Source organism: Stegostoma tigrinum, chromosome 16 (assembly GCF_030684315.1).
Source record: "Stegostoma tigrinum isolate sSteTig4 chromosome 16, sSteTig4.hap1, whole genome shotgun sequence".
Taxonomy (NCBI): domain Eukaryota; kingdom Metazoa; phylum Chordata; class Chondrichthyes; order Orectolobiformes; family Stegostomatidae; genus Stegostoma; species Stegostoma tigrinum.
In genome coordinates this window covers 46865416-46881853 of record NC_081369.1, presented here as the reverse complement: position 1 = coordinate 46881853, position 16438 = coordinate 46865416, and the positions used below count along the sequence as shown (strand labels likewise).

General features: G+C 39.2%; 1 protein-coding gene across 1 annotated transcript in view; it reads right to left on the bottom strand.

The window, feature by feature from the left end:
* The window catches only part of cdh13 (cadherin 13, H-cadherin (heart)), a 1035536-nt gene that overhangs the window by 871187 nt on the left and 147911 nt on the right, over window positions 1-16438 (bottom strand). Inside the window, exon 2 of the mRNA XM_059651748.1 lies at window positions 2846-2957. Coding sequence (XP_059507731.1) covers window positions 2846-2957 — 112 coding nt within the window. The remainder of the gene's footprint in view (window positions 1-2845; window positions 2958-16438) is intronic.

The following is a 16438-nucleotide window of genomic DNA, read 5'->3' as shown; positions in this document are numbered from 1 at the left end:
CTTTTGCCAAATGGCCATGAATGAAGAGTGATATGTTCCAAATCAGAATGGTGCTTGACTTGGAGAAGGGCTGCAAACACTCAGGAACACCTTTAAGTTAGTCTCCATATAGGTATTGGACATCATAGGTTTGGGAAGAGCTGCAACAGCTGCTTTGAGGAGCTACTGCAGGCCATCTTGTGTATCGTATATGTGGCCACAGTGTGCAGGTGGTAGAGGAGGCAAATATTTATGGCACTCATCCAACACCAATCAAATGAACTATCTTGTCCTGGATGGTCTTGAGCTTCTTGAGTTTTGCTGAAGCTTCACTCATTCAGTAAAGTGGAGAGTATTTCACTGTATTCCTGAAATGTGCCTAATGGAAAATGGAAAGACTTTTGGAGTGTCAGGGTGGTTTATCACAGAATTCCCATCCTCTGATTTGCTACTGCAATCAAAGTATTTGTGTGTTTGAGTTGGCTAACTTGCTAAACGCCACACCAGTAAAAGGGCATGCTGTACACTGAATCTGTGCTATGCATCATTCAAAATGTTATGACATACAAATTAGAAAGCCTCAAGTTTAATTCTCCTTTCTGTAGAGTTAGCTAAATTAAAAGTCACCAAGAAGATTGCTGAAATTCCCTTAATACCTTTGGGTAAAGCAGAAAAGAAACTAGAACTCTCACATCACTGCAATCTAAAAATGATTGCTGGGAATTTGTGTGGCTGGATATCAGGAATGGACGGTTTTGCTCTCATCTGCAACAATTCTTTGATAGTCTACTGGTGCTCATTATGTTGGCTTACATGGAGTCGCAGTAATAGAGACATGTAGCACAGAAACAGACCCTTTGGTCCAACCAGTCCATGCTGACCATAATCACACACATGAAGAATCACAACTTGAATCAAGTACTGGAAGCCTACATGTGTTTGGGAGTTTGACTTTGAGAGCTTCTGCCTTCGAAGTAGAACAAAAGGAAAGTAAGTGAGAATACATTCAAGAAATTGTACAAATTCCTTTCTCTCAAATAATAGTGGTAACGGACAATTATTTCGGCTGCTTCTGAAACTGAAATTGCATTATGGCAGTATGAGATATAATTTGCATTCATAAAAAGTGAATAGTGTTTCAAACCCTATCATGGTATATGACTTTGTCATTGAAAACTTTACAAATCTCTTCTGATCTTCAATAAATGGTTCAGAGAGCTTGCCTTTTTAACTAATATAGGAATTAACAAAATAGCCAAAACAAAATTTTCATTCAGTTATTAAGATAAAGATGTGCACATCTTGGCTAAAATTTATTTGTAAGTTTTATTTATAGTAATAGATTTGATTTTGCCAATTGTATTTGTGTAGCTTATTTTCTGCATCACTGCTCCATTTTGTTTTCTGATTGTGAAATAACTTACATTTTTGTACCATCTCACCCACAAAGAACATTTACTATAAGGTGCAGTGCTGTTTCTTCAAATGAACATGGTGTTATTCTCAGAAGCTTCAGTTTTGTAGATTAAAAGATTTCAAACCATTTGGGTTACAAGAGTTGAAACTGGATATACTAATTTTAAAAAGTGTTACTATATAAAATACCAAATACAAATAAGACCACGGAAAATAATTCTCAGTTCTTTACAAACTCTGCTCCCACAACCCAACCCCCATCAGAACTTGACTAGCTGTTGTTTCAAATGTGTCTTTAGTCAATTTGTTTCTATGTTATTTGTAGTTGCTGCAGCAGAACAATTGACTTCTCCATCTCTCAGATACATCAACAACATACTTAACAGAGTGTAGTTTATCAGCTGTATCATTCATGTACTTAAAAAAACTTGTCAAGTAAACAGACATCAAATAGTAGACAAGATTGGCCTGCACTGACAATATCTCTTCTCAAAGCCATCCTAACGCTTTTTTCCAAAGTCAAATTCAGAAAAATTGTTTTTAAACCATGATATTTGAAGAATTTGCCAGCATCATGGATGTCCTGTAGGCATATTAAAATATAGCTCCAATCTCCAATCTATTTCACCAAAGTCAAGCATACATTTATTGCAATTTATGTTCCATTTGTTGGTATTACCATATTTCTCCACCAGAATCTATATATTTTTGCTTAAATATCCTTCTGAAAAACAAAATGTTGAGCAATGCACAAATTCTCTAAGTAATTTTTTTTTAAGAAATGTGATCTTTTCTTTTACCTGTTGAATGGTAAAAACATGTTTAGTCAACCAGTATTCCTTCATTTTATTGTACATTGACCAAAAGCTGTGTCAGGTTATTACTACTAAATAACAATACAAGAAAAAGTCACATTTTAAAATGTTGGTTTTTGGACAGTTGGATGTTTGTGATTATGTAAATAAGTTTGCCTGGAAGTTTCAACCACAAAATTGATCAGAAACCTAGTGCAATCCTAAACAAAATTTGCGCACTGATTGCCAACGATCTGCAAAGCAGAAAACGTATCTCCATCTTTGGCCAACAATGTCAATGCTAGATATTGTAGATAAAAGAGAAAGGTTGAATTACAATGAAAGAAATTAGATGCAATCAGAACTGTGTACAACCCCGATGGTTACTGCAATCAAAAATAAATTAGATTGGTTTGGCTCTGTAGCTCAAACTACACACACCTTCAGTTCATCTCAGGTTAGATAATCAAATTCTGCTAGATGCCATTATGAATGGAAACAATTCAAATGCACTGCAAGTCAGAAACATATTTCATTGATTACACTGTGAGTAGAAATTCGAGGAAAAGTGATGAAACCAAGAAAAAGGTCAGACTGGGGATTCATTAGTTCTTGTCTCTGCTGTGTGCCTCTATGAGCTGACAGAATGCTCTTACCTTTCAGAATGAACTGGTCCTTTTTAAAATCTGACGACTGAAGGACTTGATAGTTCTTCTTCTGGAATCCAGGTGTGCAGTCCAAATTCATTGCAAATACTTGTAGCAGTACCTAGGGTTGGAAAGATTTGAAGGAATAAAAATGACTGCTATAAATCTCTGTAAATGGCAGAAAATGAACCATATATTTCAGGGCATGTTTCAGTTAAATCATGTTGATTGCAAACTTATTAAAAATCCCCCAGCTTTGATTTACACGGATCATGTTCATTAGCCTCTTTCATCTAAACTTAAAGTGTAATCATTGCAAAATCTGTGTTGGTAACCTCAGCATATTTTAAAATCATCCTGTTGTACATGCCCCAGAGGTCTCAGATCCCATGAACTCATAACTTAGCTAATGATTTTCTTTCCCTCAAAATATTAATAAAAATGTCAACAGTGGAAAATATTTCAATAACTATTATTCAAATTAACTACTATTCAGATTCCTAACTAGGAGATGGAACGTAAATCCCAAAATTAACTATTCATAACACACAGTCTCCCTTTCACATGTGCATTTAGCAGTCTTAGGAGGTCATTCAGACTTAAGAACAAGGGACTATGAACCAAGGCATGTTGTTGTTGATACTTGTGAGCTACTTATGGGTTAAGTGACACCTTTGAAACAAGGCAGTTGGGGAATAAATCAGGGCGTTGATATTGAAATAATCAGATTTCTCTTGTATTTAAATAGGAAGCTGCAGCTGGGTTGAATAGTAAATAATGAAGTCTTTCATTGCTGTAAAGAGTGCCATTTTTATTTGAAGAAAATTAAAAAGCAGTCCAATGCAAGCCAAAATTTGTGATGTAGGTCATGCAATATTTCATGCAAGTTCAAAACTGTAACATAAATACGTACTAATCAGAGCAAGAGAAGAGGAATGATATTTAGTTCCAAATAGACTATGAATTCAAATTGATTATGTCATGACTGCAGTATGATTTCAGTTTTAAGAACCTTTTCAACATGACAATCTTACCCAGATGAGGCTCACATTTGTATCTCACACACATGAATTAGACTTTATGAGAGAGAATATAGAAGAGAGAGAATATAGAAGAGAAAAGCTAGAAAACACAAGTTGAAAATGTATTTGTAAGAGAAAGGCAAGTTAACAACAGGACAGAGTGAATTTAAGATATTAGGTAGATGATTAAAAAAATAAAACCTTAAAATAAGTAATTTCTAGTTTAGTCCTGATGCCAAACTCTAAAAAGGAGAAGGAACAAAAGGTTAAAGGAGATAAATCAATGACTGAAGAGCTGGTGTGATGTTGAGGGATTCATGTTTTTGGACAATTGGAATGTCTTTTCAGATAGAAAATACTTATTCGAAAAGGATGGATCTAACCTCAACTGGAAAGAGACCAATACTTTAGCAGGGAGATTAAGGGAGACTTCATATTGATAGAGAAGGCCAGTGGTGGAATTCGAAGTAGCAGTGTAAATGGATGAATTGATGAGGTAGGTTCTGAATGTGAGGAGAGCATGTCAATTAGAAAAGAAAGACAACAGACAGTCACAGTATGTAGAAACTCTGAAGAACTAAATTGCAATTATTTCAATGCAAAGTGTCTTACAGGTAAGGCTGATGAACTCAGGGCATGTTTAAGAACAAGGGATTGGGACATCATAGCTATTATACAAACTTGGCTGAGAGATGGACAAGACTGGCAGCTAAAAGAAAGATAGAAAAGGAAGCAAGTAAGGAGGGGGTGGCATTTTTGATTAAGAAATACCTGACTGTTACAACTAGGGAAGATATTTCTGAAAAGTCCTCCAGTGAAAATATGTGGGTAGAAGTTACGAATAAGAGAGATCACTTTGTTGGGATTGTACTGTAGGTCCCCCATAATAGGATAGAAATTGACAAACAAACATGTAGGGAGATCTCAGATATATATAAATGTAATTTGGTTGTAATAATAGGGGATTTCAATTTTCCAAACATTGACTGCAACTACCATAGTGTTAAAGGTTGGGATGGTGAAGAATTTATCGAATGGGCTCAAGAAAATTTTCTTTATCAATATGTGGATGCTCCTTTTAGACTCTACAAACACATTAAGAGCAAGAGCGTAACCAGAGCATGGACAGGACCTCTTAAAGATCAAGGAGGTCATCTTTGTGTTGAATACAGGAGATAGCAGAGATATGAAATGAATATTTTGGGCCAGTTTTTACTGTGGAGAAAGAAATGGAGTCTAGGCAATGCAGAGAAATAAACTTTGTTTTAAAAACAGTTCACATTAAAGAAGAGGAATTTTGGGAGGTCTTAGAGAATAGGAAGGTAGATAAGTCTTCAGGACCTGATCTAATGTAACCTAGAATGTTGTGGAAAGTAAGAAGGGAAATTACAAAAGCCCTTGCAGAAATATTTGCATTATCTATAACTACAGGTGAGGTGCCTGAAGACGTCAGAGTAGCTAATGTGCTTTTATTTAAGAAAGGTTGTATAGAGAAACCAGGAAACTATAAGGCCTTTGAGTCTGACTTCAGTTCTGGATAAATTGTTGAAGCTGATTATAAAAGGTAGGAATTATGGACAATTGATTAGGGATAATCAGCATGGTTTTGTGCCAGGAAAATCGTGTCTTGTTAACTTGATTGTGTTTTTTGAGGAAGTTACCAACAAGATGGATAATGGCAGAACAGTAAACATTATTTATTTGGATTTTAGTAAAGCCTTTGGCAAGCTTCCGCATGGTAGACTAATTAGTAAAAGTTAGGTCACTTGGGATTCAAAATGAGCTTGCCAATTGGATACATAATTGGCTTAACAGGAGGAGACAGAGAGCAATGGTGGAGGGTTGCTTTTTGGACTGGAGGCCTATGATCCACAAGGGTCGGTTCTGGATCTTCTTTTGGTTGTCATTTGTACAAATCACTTGGATAAGAATATAAAAGGCATGATTAGTAAGTTTGCAGATGACGCCAAAATTGGTGGCATTGTAGATAGTGAAGAAGGTTTTCTAAGGTTACAAAGGGATCTTGATCAAATGGGTCAATGGGCTGAAAAATGGCAGATGGAGTTCAATCTGGATAAATGCAAGGTTTTGCATTTTGGTACAACAAACAAAGGTATGCCTTATACAATTAATGGTAGGGTAATAGAATAAAGAACATAGAACATAACAGCGCAGTAAAGGACCTTCAGCCCTCACTGTTGCACTGATCTGTGAAACCAAACTGAAGCCCATCTAACCTACACTATTCCACTATCATCCATATGTTTATCCAATATCCATTTAAATGCCCCTAAAGTTGGCGAGTCGACGACTGTTGCAGGTAGGGCATTCCATGCCCTTACTACTCTCTGAGTAAAGAACATACCTCTGGCATCCATCCTATATCTATCACCCCTCAATTTAAAGCTATGTCTCCTCGTGCTAGTCATCATCATCCAAGGAAAAAGGCTCTCACTCTCCATCCTATCTAATCCTCTGATCATCTTGTATGTCTCTATTAAGTCGCCTCTTATCCTTCTTCTTTCTAACGAAAACAGCCTCAAGTCCCTCAGCCTTTCCTCATAAGATCTTCCCGCCAAACCAGGCAACATCATGGTAAGTGTCCTCTGCACCCTTTCCAATGCTTCCACATCCTTTCCATAATGTGGCGACCAGAACTGTACACAATACTCCAAGTGCGGTCGGACCGGAGTTTTGTACAGCTGCAACATGACCTCATGGCTCTGAAACTCAATCCCTTGACCAACCAAACCCACCACACTGTACGCCTTCTTAACAACCCTATCAACCTGGGTGGCAACTTTCAGAGATCTGTGCACATGGACACCGAGGTCTCTCTGCTCATCCACACTACCAAGAATCTTACCATTAGCCCAATACTCTGTATTCCTGTTACTCCTTCCAAAGTGAATCACCTCACACTTTTCCACATTAAACTCCATTAAACTCAGCCCAGTTCTGCAGCTTATCTATGTCCCTCTGTAACCTGCAACATCCTTCCACGCTTCGACTTTAATATCATCCGCAAATCTACTCAACCATTTTTCCCACGCTCTCATCCAGGTCATTTATTAAAATGACAAACAGCCGTGGCCCCAAACAGATCCTTGCAATACACCACTAGTATCTGAACTCCAGGATGAACATTTCCCATCAACCACCACCCTCTGTCTTCTTACAGCTGGCCAATTTCTGATCCAAACCGTTAAATCACCCTCAAACCCATGCCTCTGTATTTTCTGTCATAGCCTATCATGGGGATCTTATCAAACACTTCACTTAAATCCATTTACACCACATCAACTGCTTTACCCTAATCCACCTGTTTGGCCACCTTCTCAAAGAACTCAATAAGGTTTGTGAGACACGACCTAGACTTCACAAAACTGTGTTGACTATCCCTAATCAAATTATTCCTTTCTAGAGTATTATAAATCCTATCTCTTATAATCCTTTCCAACACTTTACCCACAATCAAAGTAAGGCTCACTGGTCTATAATTAGCAGGGTTGTCTCTACTCCCCTTTTTGAACAAGGGGATAACATTTGTAATCCTCCAGTCTTCTGGCACTATTCCTGTAGACAATGACGACATAAAGATCAAAGCCAAAGGCTCTGCAATAGCCTCCCAGAGAATCCTAGGATATATCTCATCCGGCCCAGGGTATTTATCTATTTTCACACTTTCCAGAATTGCTAACACGTCCTCCTTATGAACCTTACTCCCACCTAGTCTAATAGCCTGTATCTCAATATTCTCCGTGACAACATTGTCTTTTTCCTGTGTGAATACTGACAAAAAATATTCATTTAGCGCCTCTCCTATCTCTTCGGTCTCCGTGCACAACTTCCCACTACTGCCCTTAACTGGCCATAATGTTACTGTAGTCTTTCTTTTGTTTCTGACATACCTATAGAAAGCTTTAGGGTTTTCCCCGATCCTACCTGCCAAAGACTTCTCATCTCCCCTTGCACTTCTTAGCTCTTTAGGTGTTTCCTGGCTAACTTGTAACTCTCAAGCTCCCTAACTGAGCCTTCACGCCTCATCTTTACATAAGCCTCCTTTTTCCTCTTGTCAAGAAATTCAACTTCTTTAGTAAACCGCAGTTCCCTCGCTCGCCCACTTCCTCCTTGCCTGACAGGTACATACTTATCAAGAACACGCAGTAGCTGTTCCCTGACAAGCTCCACGTTTCAATTGTGCCCAGCCCCCGCAGTTTCCTGCTCCATCCTATGCATCCTAAATCTTGCCTAATCACCTCATAATTGCCTTTTCCCCCAGCTATAACTCTTGCCCTGCGGTATATACCAATCCCTTTCCATCGCTTAAGTAAATGTAACCGAATTGTGGTCGCTATCACCAAAGTGCTCACTTACCTCCAAATCTAACACCTGGCCTGGTTCATTACCCAGTACCAAATCCAATGTAGCCTCGCCTCTTGCTGGCCTATCTATATATTGGGTAGTGTTATAGAACAGAGGGTCTTAGAGGTTCATCACATACAGACGGGATGGTTAAAAAGGCATTTGGCACACTTGCCTTCATTGTTCAGTCCTTTAAGTCTAGGAGTTGGGGCATTATGTTAAGGTTGTACAGGGCATTGGTGAGGCCTCTTCTGGAATACTGTGTCCAGTTTTGATCACCTAGGTATAGGAAGGATATTATTAAGCTGGACAGGATTCGGAAGAGATTTCAGGATTTTGCCGGTATAGAAAGTTTGAGTTATAAAGCAAGGGTGGATAGGCTGGGACTTTCTTGTCTGCAGTGTAGGAATTTGATAATTGACCTGATGGAAATTGACAAAACAATGAGAGATATAGATGGAGTTGATGGTTCTTGTCGTTTCCTTAAGATAAGGAATTTCAAGATGAGGACGCACCTTCTTAAGATGAGGGGAGAGAGATTTAAAATAGACATGAGGCAATTTTTTTACGCAGAGGTTGGTTCACGTATGGAATGAATTTCCTGAGGAAGTGGTGGATTTGGGTATAATTATAACATTTAGAAATCATTTGGATGGAATAATGAATAGGAAAGGTTTGGAGGGATATGGGCCGGGAGCAGGTAGGTGGGGCTAGTTTAGTTTTAGATTATGCTCAGCATGGACTGGTTGGACCAAAGGGTCAGTTTCCATGCTGTAGGATTCAATGACTCTATGACTCAACTTCATTTCATCCATATATGATTTTCAGATGAACCGTGGGAATTGTTGAATTACAGAAAATAGATTTGCAAGTGGGTGCTGAACATAAGTGGGTTTGTTTATTCAGAAACAGTCTCCCACAGACATAAAGCAGTTTGTAAACTAAAGACTATTAGCAGAAGGAGCGTTGAAAAAAAATTCAATTGTCAGGGCTCATCCAATGACTTAGCTTAGCCAGTGAGCAGCCAGAGATACAGAGTAGAACAATTCCACATATCAGCCGAGGTCACATTTATAATCCTTCGGTGATTTTTTTTCCCTGTGGGATGTGAATATCTCTGTCTAGGATAGCATTTATTCCCTATATTATTGGGACGGCACGGTGGCCCAGTGGTTAGCACTGCAACCTCACAACACCAGGGACCTGGGTTCAATTCCAGCCTCAGGTAACTATGCGGGGTTTACACATTCTCCCCGTGTCTGCATGGGTTTCCTTCGGCTGCTCCGGTTTCCTCCCACAGTCCAAAGATCTACAGGCTCGGTGGATTGGCTATGCTAAATTGCCCGTAGTGTTTAAGGGTGTGAGGGTTATGGGGGGGATGGATCTGGGTGGGGTGTTCCAAGGGGCGGTGTGGACATGTTGGGCCGAAGGGCCTGTTTCCACACTGTAAGTAATCTAATCTATCCATAATATTCCTGTAAAGGGTGGTAAGCCTGCCTTCTTAAACTGCTGCAGTCCTTGAGGGTTTGGGGCACCCATGGTGCTATTAGGAAGGGAGCTCCAGGATTCTGATCTAATACAGTTAAAGTGCAGTGATATTGTTCCAAATCAGGATGGTGTATGGCTTTGATGGGGAATTTATAGTTGGTGGCATTCCTATGCACCTACTCTCCTTATTCTTCCTGGTGGGGGAGATGATGGGACTGTAAGGTGCTGTTGAAGGAGGCTCGTTGAGTCACACTACATCTTACAGTTTGTACACACTGCTGCTGAAACAACTCCAGAAGGCAGGATCCTGTCACTAAGTCACCCTTCATTTACATGTGGAGAGTCCTTGACACTGCTCCCTCAATGCCAGCTCTCAGATTGAATGGGATGTCTGACACACCTGTTCTTACCTGTCAGCCAGGGCTCCCTGATTGAGGCTATTAGTCTGGTCTAATCAGGGAACTCATATTCTATGATGTCCACCTGCCTGATTTCATTTCAAATCATTGTGCATCCGTGAAGATGATGAATGTAGAAGGTCATGAGTGAAGGATTGCACCAAAGCAACTCAATAGACCTGGAGTAATAGATTTAAAGACTGAGTCTAAGAGATCATGATTTAATGTTATAAGATCACATGACCAGAAGACTCTGGGGTGAATTCTCATGGAGATGACTGTATGCCCTTGTGTAGATCCATCACTTTGCAAATGGCTAGCTTGAAAAAAAGGATACTTGTTGAAATGAATACAGACTACCGCAAAATTATTCAAGAGACAGTTGGACTCCCTATCACACTAACCATAATTAGCGTAAGGAAATAAAATCATCCAAGTATTCATCAATCTTGATTGCCAGCCAACAAACATCCATTGCAGGTTTTTCCAATAAGTAGATGAGTTGTCTCAAGTTAGAGTCATACCTGACACATAGGAAGATGGTCGTGGTTGTCGGAGGGCAGTCATCTCAGCTGCAGGACTTTTCTGAAGGTTTTCCTCAGGGTAGTGTCCTGAGCCCAACCATCTTCAGCTGCTTTATCAATGACCTTCCATCCATCATAAGGTCAGAAGTAGGGATGTTCGCACAATGTTCAGCACCATTTGCGACACCTCAGTTAGTGAAGCAGTCTACGTTCAAGTGCAACAAGATTTGGACAATATCCAGGCTTGGGCTCACAAGTGGCAAGTTACATTCACGTCACACCAATGCCAGGCTATCACCATCGCCGCTAACGGCCTATCTAAGCAATGCCCCTTGGCATTCAATAATAGTATCTTCACTGAATCCCCAACTATCAACATCCTGGGTGTTATCACTGACCAAAAACTCAACTGGACTCAACACATAAACACAGTCACTACTCAGTGAAGCTCACTGGCTAGGAATAGTGCAATGAGTAACTTTCCTCCTGATTCCTCAAAGCCTGTCTACCATCTACAAGGCACAAGTCAGGAGTGAGATGGAATACTCCCCACTTGCCTAGATGGGCACAACCTCAACAATACTCAAAAACCTGACGTCATCCAGGGCAAAGCAGCTGACTTGATTGGCACTACGTCCACCAGCACTCACTCCCTCCGCCACCGACGCTCAGTAGTATCAGTATGCACTATCTACAAGATTCACTGCAGAAATTCACTAAAGATCCTCAAGCAGCACTTTTCACTTCCTTCTAGAATGTCAAGGGCAACAGATATATGGGAACACCACTACAATCAAGTTCCCCTCCAAGCAGCTCACCATCCTGATATGGGAATATATTACCGTTCCTTCACTGCCGATAGGTCAAAATCCAGGAATTCAGAGCGTTGTGGATCAACCTACTGCTGGTGGGCTGCAGCAGTTCAGGAAGGCAACACACCACCACCTTCAAGGGCAGTTGGGAAGGCAATAAATGCTGGACAGCCAGCAGTACCGACATCCCACAAATGATTTTTTTAGAAGTACAGAATCAGGCTGTGCTATGTCCCATGTGGCAGAGTAAGCTTCCAACACCCACGGGATGGTTTATGCAAGATAATGACTAAAGTAATGAAATGCACACATGGTAGAGAGTGTTCATGCGTTGAGCTGAGTCAGACTGGCAGGAACATTTTAATGAAACAAGGTAGGAACCTCACTATTCACCTTGGATAGCAACAACCCAGATGTATGACCACAGACAAATTGCCAAACTTTGCCAATCACAATAGTGTGGGAAGATTGGAACAAAAATCAGTTGATCAAGTGCAGGAGGATCTAGAAAAAATTAGTTGGAAATTGACAAATGAAATTCAGAATCAAGGAGTACAAAGCAATTCCAATGGAACTTTGCACACCAAGAAACCAAAAGACTTCACAGGAAACAAAGATGAAAATCTGTGAGAAAGTGGTTTCAAATATTTTAATCAAATGTTTGCCAATTTTAGCAGATTCATCAATGCAATGTAATATTTTGAACAGAATGAATTGCAAGATGATATGACATGAATATAATTTTTCAAATAAAGCAAGGAGTTTATAATAAATACCAAAAAAAAACAGAAGATCGGAAAGGGGTCACAGGAAGAAGAATGTGCAAATATTTCAGTTCAAATATAAAACACCAAAAATAAAAATGACCAGAACACAACTAGCACATGTCCTTTTGTAATGGGATGTCTGTGTCAACAAAATACAAAACAGGTAATATAAAAAATACTGAAACAGTGCAAATATTCATTTCTATTCGTGTTGCTTCAGAAAATGTCTTGTGTTGTACTATCAAATTTTAACAATTGGCATCCCTAGATTGTACAGTTTTCAGCCTACCTTCTTTCTGGGCCAATTTATTCTGAAGATAATTGAGCTACCATGTTGACTACTTCAATTTGGTTGACACCTTGCTTTTATCGGAAGATAAAGATTAAACATCATTTGAAGCTCCAGATGCTACTGGCAACAAAATAATGTTACAATATTACAATCTATTTGTGTTTAAATCTCTCTAATTGACTCAATTTGGCAGTTCTTAACTGGCACCTTTTAATATAATAATTGTGAAAGCTCCATTGTAAAATTGCAGGTCTATTTCTAGCACAGATAAGGAACACATCAACTGATCAGTTCTGTTGACAAAAGCTTACAGGTATTACTTTAGAATTCTGCATTTTGTACATTTTCATCAATATTCATGAGAACAAAATACTGTCAAAGTCTAAAGATAGCTTCTACCAAGGTGTGAGTGTTTTATGAATTTGTTCGTCACGAGCTTTCCCAAGGAGTCCCATTAAATATTGTTGGTGCACGTGTATTTCCAGTTCCAATTAGGATAGCAGCACTTAAGTAAACAGCACATGCCAAAAGTTCACTTGACTGCACCTACTCCTTTGTGTTTTCTTTCTTGTGATGCCAAGTAATTGTGTCACTGATTCCAGTTTGTTTTATATAATGGCATTTTCGGACTTGCCTATTGCAGGAGTGAAGCTATTACAGTTAAACTAGAAGCAGCTATATCATTACTTACTTGGCATCATGATAAACAAATAGCAGATGAAGCTGGGGCTCTTTCCTTACCCAATAAATGCTACAATTTGTGTCAGTCCTGCATTATTCATGCAAGTGGCTGCATCACGTGCTAGAGAGTGGACATGGCAGGAAGGGACTAATGGAATAATGCAAAACCTTCACCATTTGCCTTGGATAGCAATATCTCAGAAGTGTGACAACAGACAAATTGCCAATCGCATCAGGGTACAAAAATTATGAACAAAGTTAGTTAATCAAGTGCAACAGGATCCAGACAGATTTGGCCTGATTGGAAAATGATAAATGAAATTCAGAGTCAAGAAGAGGAGTGTTTTTAGGACTAGAATCAAGTAGAATTCTAGAAACTAAAATAAACTGATAAAAATGTTGAAGCCATGAACAGCGTGAGGCAGCAGTAAAGAAGATCATTCACCATAGTCTTTGGAACAAAAAGCAAATTACTGTAGAGTGACAACCCCAAGGCGGATCGGATTGTTAGGAGTCTCTGAAGACAAAAGAGGCTCATTTGTTTCTAATCCAATTGGAAATGGTTTGTAATGCTACTGAAATTCTTGGAAAAGGTAAAAATATTCCTAAAAAAAAAAATCCAATCTTTCTGGTATAGAACTTCAGTTGGTGTGGGAACTATTCACAAACAACTATCCAACCTTCTTTACACTAAAACTCATGTTTCTGGACAGGCTGAAGTAAAACTTCACAAAACAGAATGGAATTATCATCTGGACATTGCACTTTCTCACAGAAGAGAATATACTCACCATCTTGACTTGAAGTACCTTTAACCTGGCTGAATCACTGTAGAAGATGGAGTTGGACAGAGTTTGCCAACTCAAACAGGATTTGTTCTGTTTTTGCAAAACAAATTCAATTCTTAATCACTACTATTCTTACTGAATGCTGCTTTAAAACAAGCTTAGTCAGATAGAATGTGTCTACTCTCCGCTGGCACCCATAAAAGCAATAGTTTGGATCTTGCCTTAATGGTCAAGTGCAAAGCCATTTAAAAATATCAGGGATCACCATACTTGGTTGGTCCTGTATCAAGGAAAGATTGAATATCAAAATTCTCAACTTTCAATACCATTGACCAATAATACATAATCCATTTGTTCATCATGGATTACAGGGCCAACAAAATCCTTCCAACCAAGGAAATGTGTTGTTTCCATGTCTCCTGCTTCTTCTGAACTCTGATGTGCTCTGGAGGTGATCTGTGGGGTTTGCTTTTCAAAGATGGCCTCACAGTCTAAAACTGTGTAAGGTAGCTAACTCTGCACACAATGAAGGCACTGCAAACCCTCTGCTAAAACAATCTTTTCACCTGCTTGCACAACAATGTGAGCACCTCAAGACGACGGCACCTGATTTGTTGGTAAGTTTGTTTGTTGGTCAAGGCAGCCACTTTTTGGCCTGTCTCTCTGAGCTCTGCTTTGTATTGGATTGTTCCCTGGCATTTCATTTTGTGCCCAGCATGCAAGGCATGCTGGTTCAGCTACTCAAAGATAATTTCATACTGACTGCAATTAAGCAAGGAGTATATCATGGAAAGCTTCAAAGAGCTCACCTCTTAATGCTACATCGTCACACGAATTAGCAATACTTTGCTGATGGATTCTCCTGAGATTGCTCGTTTTAGAGGAGCTTTGCTGGAACAAACACATTCACTAACAAAATTCGGGAGACTGAAGTAGATATTGAAGGCCTCTATGATGAATTGAAAATCTGTTGGTTTCATCAGTATTTGCAATGATAAAGGACATCTTCGGCTAGAAGACAGACTGTGTATAAGAAAGCAATGACCTGCACCACGTTCTGCTTCAGATGATGTAACTTTGAACCAATGGAACTGATGTTTTCCCATTAGACCTCCAACCATTCTGAAGGGCCTTGAAAAGGATGAGGACTATCAAATTAGTGTAACATGCTGTCACTTCTAAGTATGCCCACTTTACCTCACTTTGGGTTAAAACCTCAATTACTTCACTTGACATCAGCCAAGCCGTCCAGCCACTAACTTGGGGGCATCTTCCGAGAACCTTCTTGTCCCATAGTTCTTATATTTTTTTCTGAATGAAAAAAAAGTCATCTGCCCTCGAACGATGGTTTCATCGCTTCACCATGTTTGATTAGGTTCTTAGGTGGATTCATTGGATGTGGTTAGTAACTGTAAATCCATGTTGATTCTTACAGACTGGATGATACAGCTATTGAGCAGGAGGATTTGAACTGTACAGGATCCAATATCTTGCTAGAATACAGCACATGACTGCTGTAACATCACGGATGCCCATTTGAACCTCACTATTACTCAAGGCTAAGCTGTCATGTCATTTCAGTTAACACCCAACAAATTCTTAATAACAGAACAGCTATCAATTTGGAATGGATCTTGGAACTGGAGAGTGCAGTGTTCAGCTCACCAACTAAGCATACCCAAATGGAAATGAAAACAACTACCTCACTGCTGTTAGATCACCTGCTGGAAGAAACAATCCAAAAGGTTGCTGGCTATACACAGAGGTAAAATAACGATAGCTACGTCAGGGAAATAAAACAGTGCAAAATACCAGATAAGATTTTGAGCCCACAAGATGAAATCAGAACACACAGTGCCATTTTAAATGCAGTCTCACTGAGCAAATTATATAAATACCATCCCCAGCTGAATAGGATAAATAATAAGAGGAAAGAAAGATAAAAAAAATCCAAAAAGGTTTTCAAAATAAACTCAACATTTGACTCCAAAGTATACAATAATGTCAATGTATTTGTTTGAATATGGCTTGTTTGTCTTAAAATATGCAAGTTACATATTTTTTGAGCGTGATAAGTGTGCATACAAAAGATCCTAAATGGCATCTGTGTTTACATGCACATCCAATGTGAGTCATTTCTAGATGCCAGTTTATTGAGTGCTAGCACTCAGTCGACAAGAACACACAGAGAATATCTGCTGGACATAAGCAGAATAGACAGTTTATGATATCAGTTGGACTGTAAGCCTGATTTAATGTCACTGTTGCTATTTTAGAACTCAGTCAGACATAGGTAACAACACATTCAGCAGCAGGCAGGAGTGCCAGCAGAGCAGATCATAATGATCAACTATTTTCCAGTTAGTTGCTAGTCAGTTTCCATTGGTTGGTGACATGATTGTAAGAGAAGTGTTTGGTGTTGTTTAAAATCTTGAAAACTTGCTAAAATCTACAGGGAGCAATCT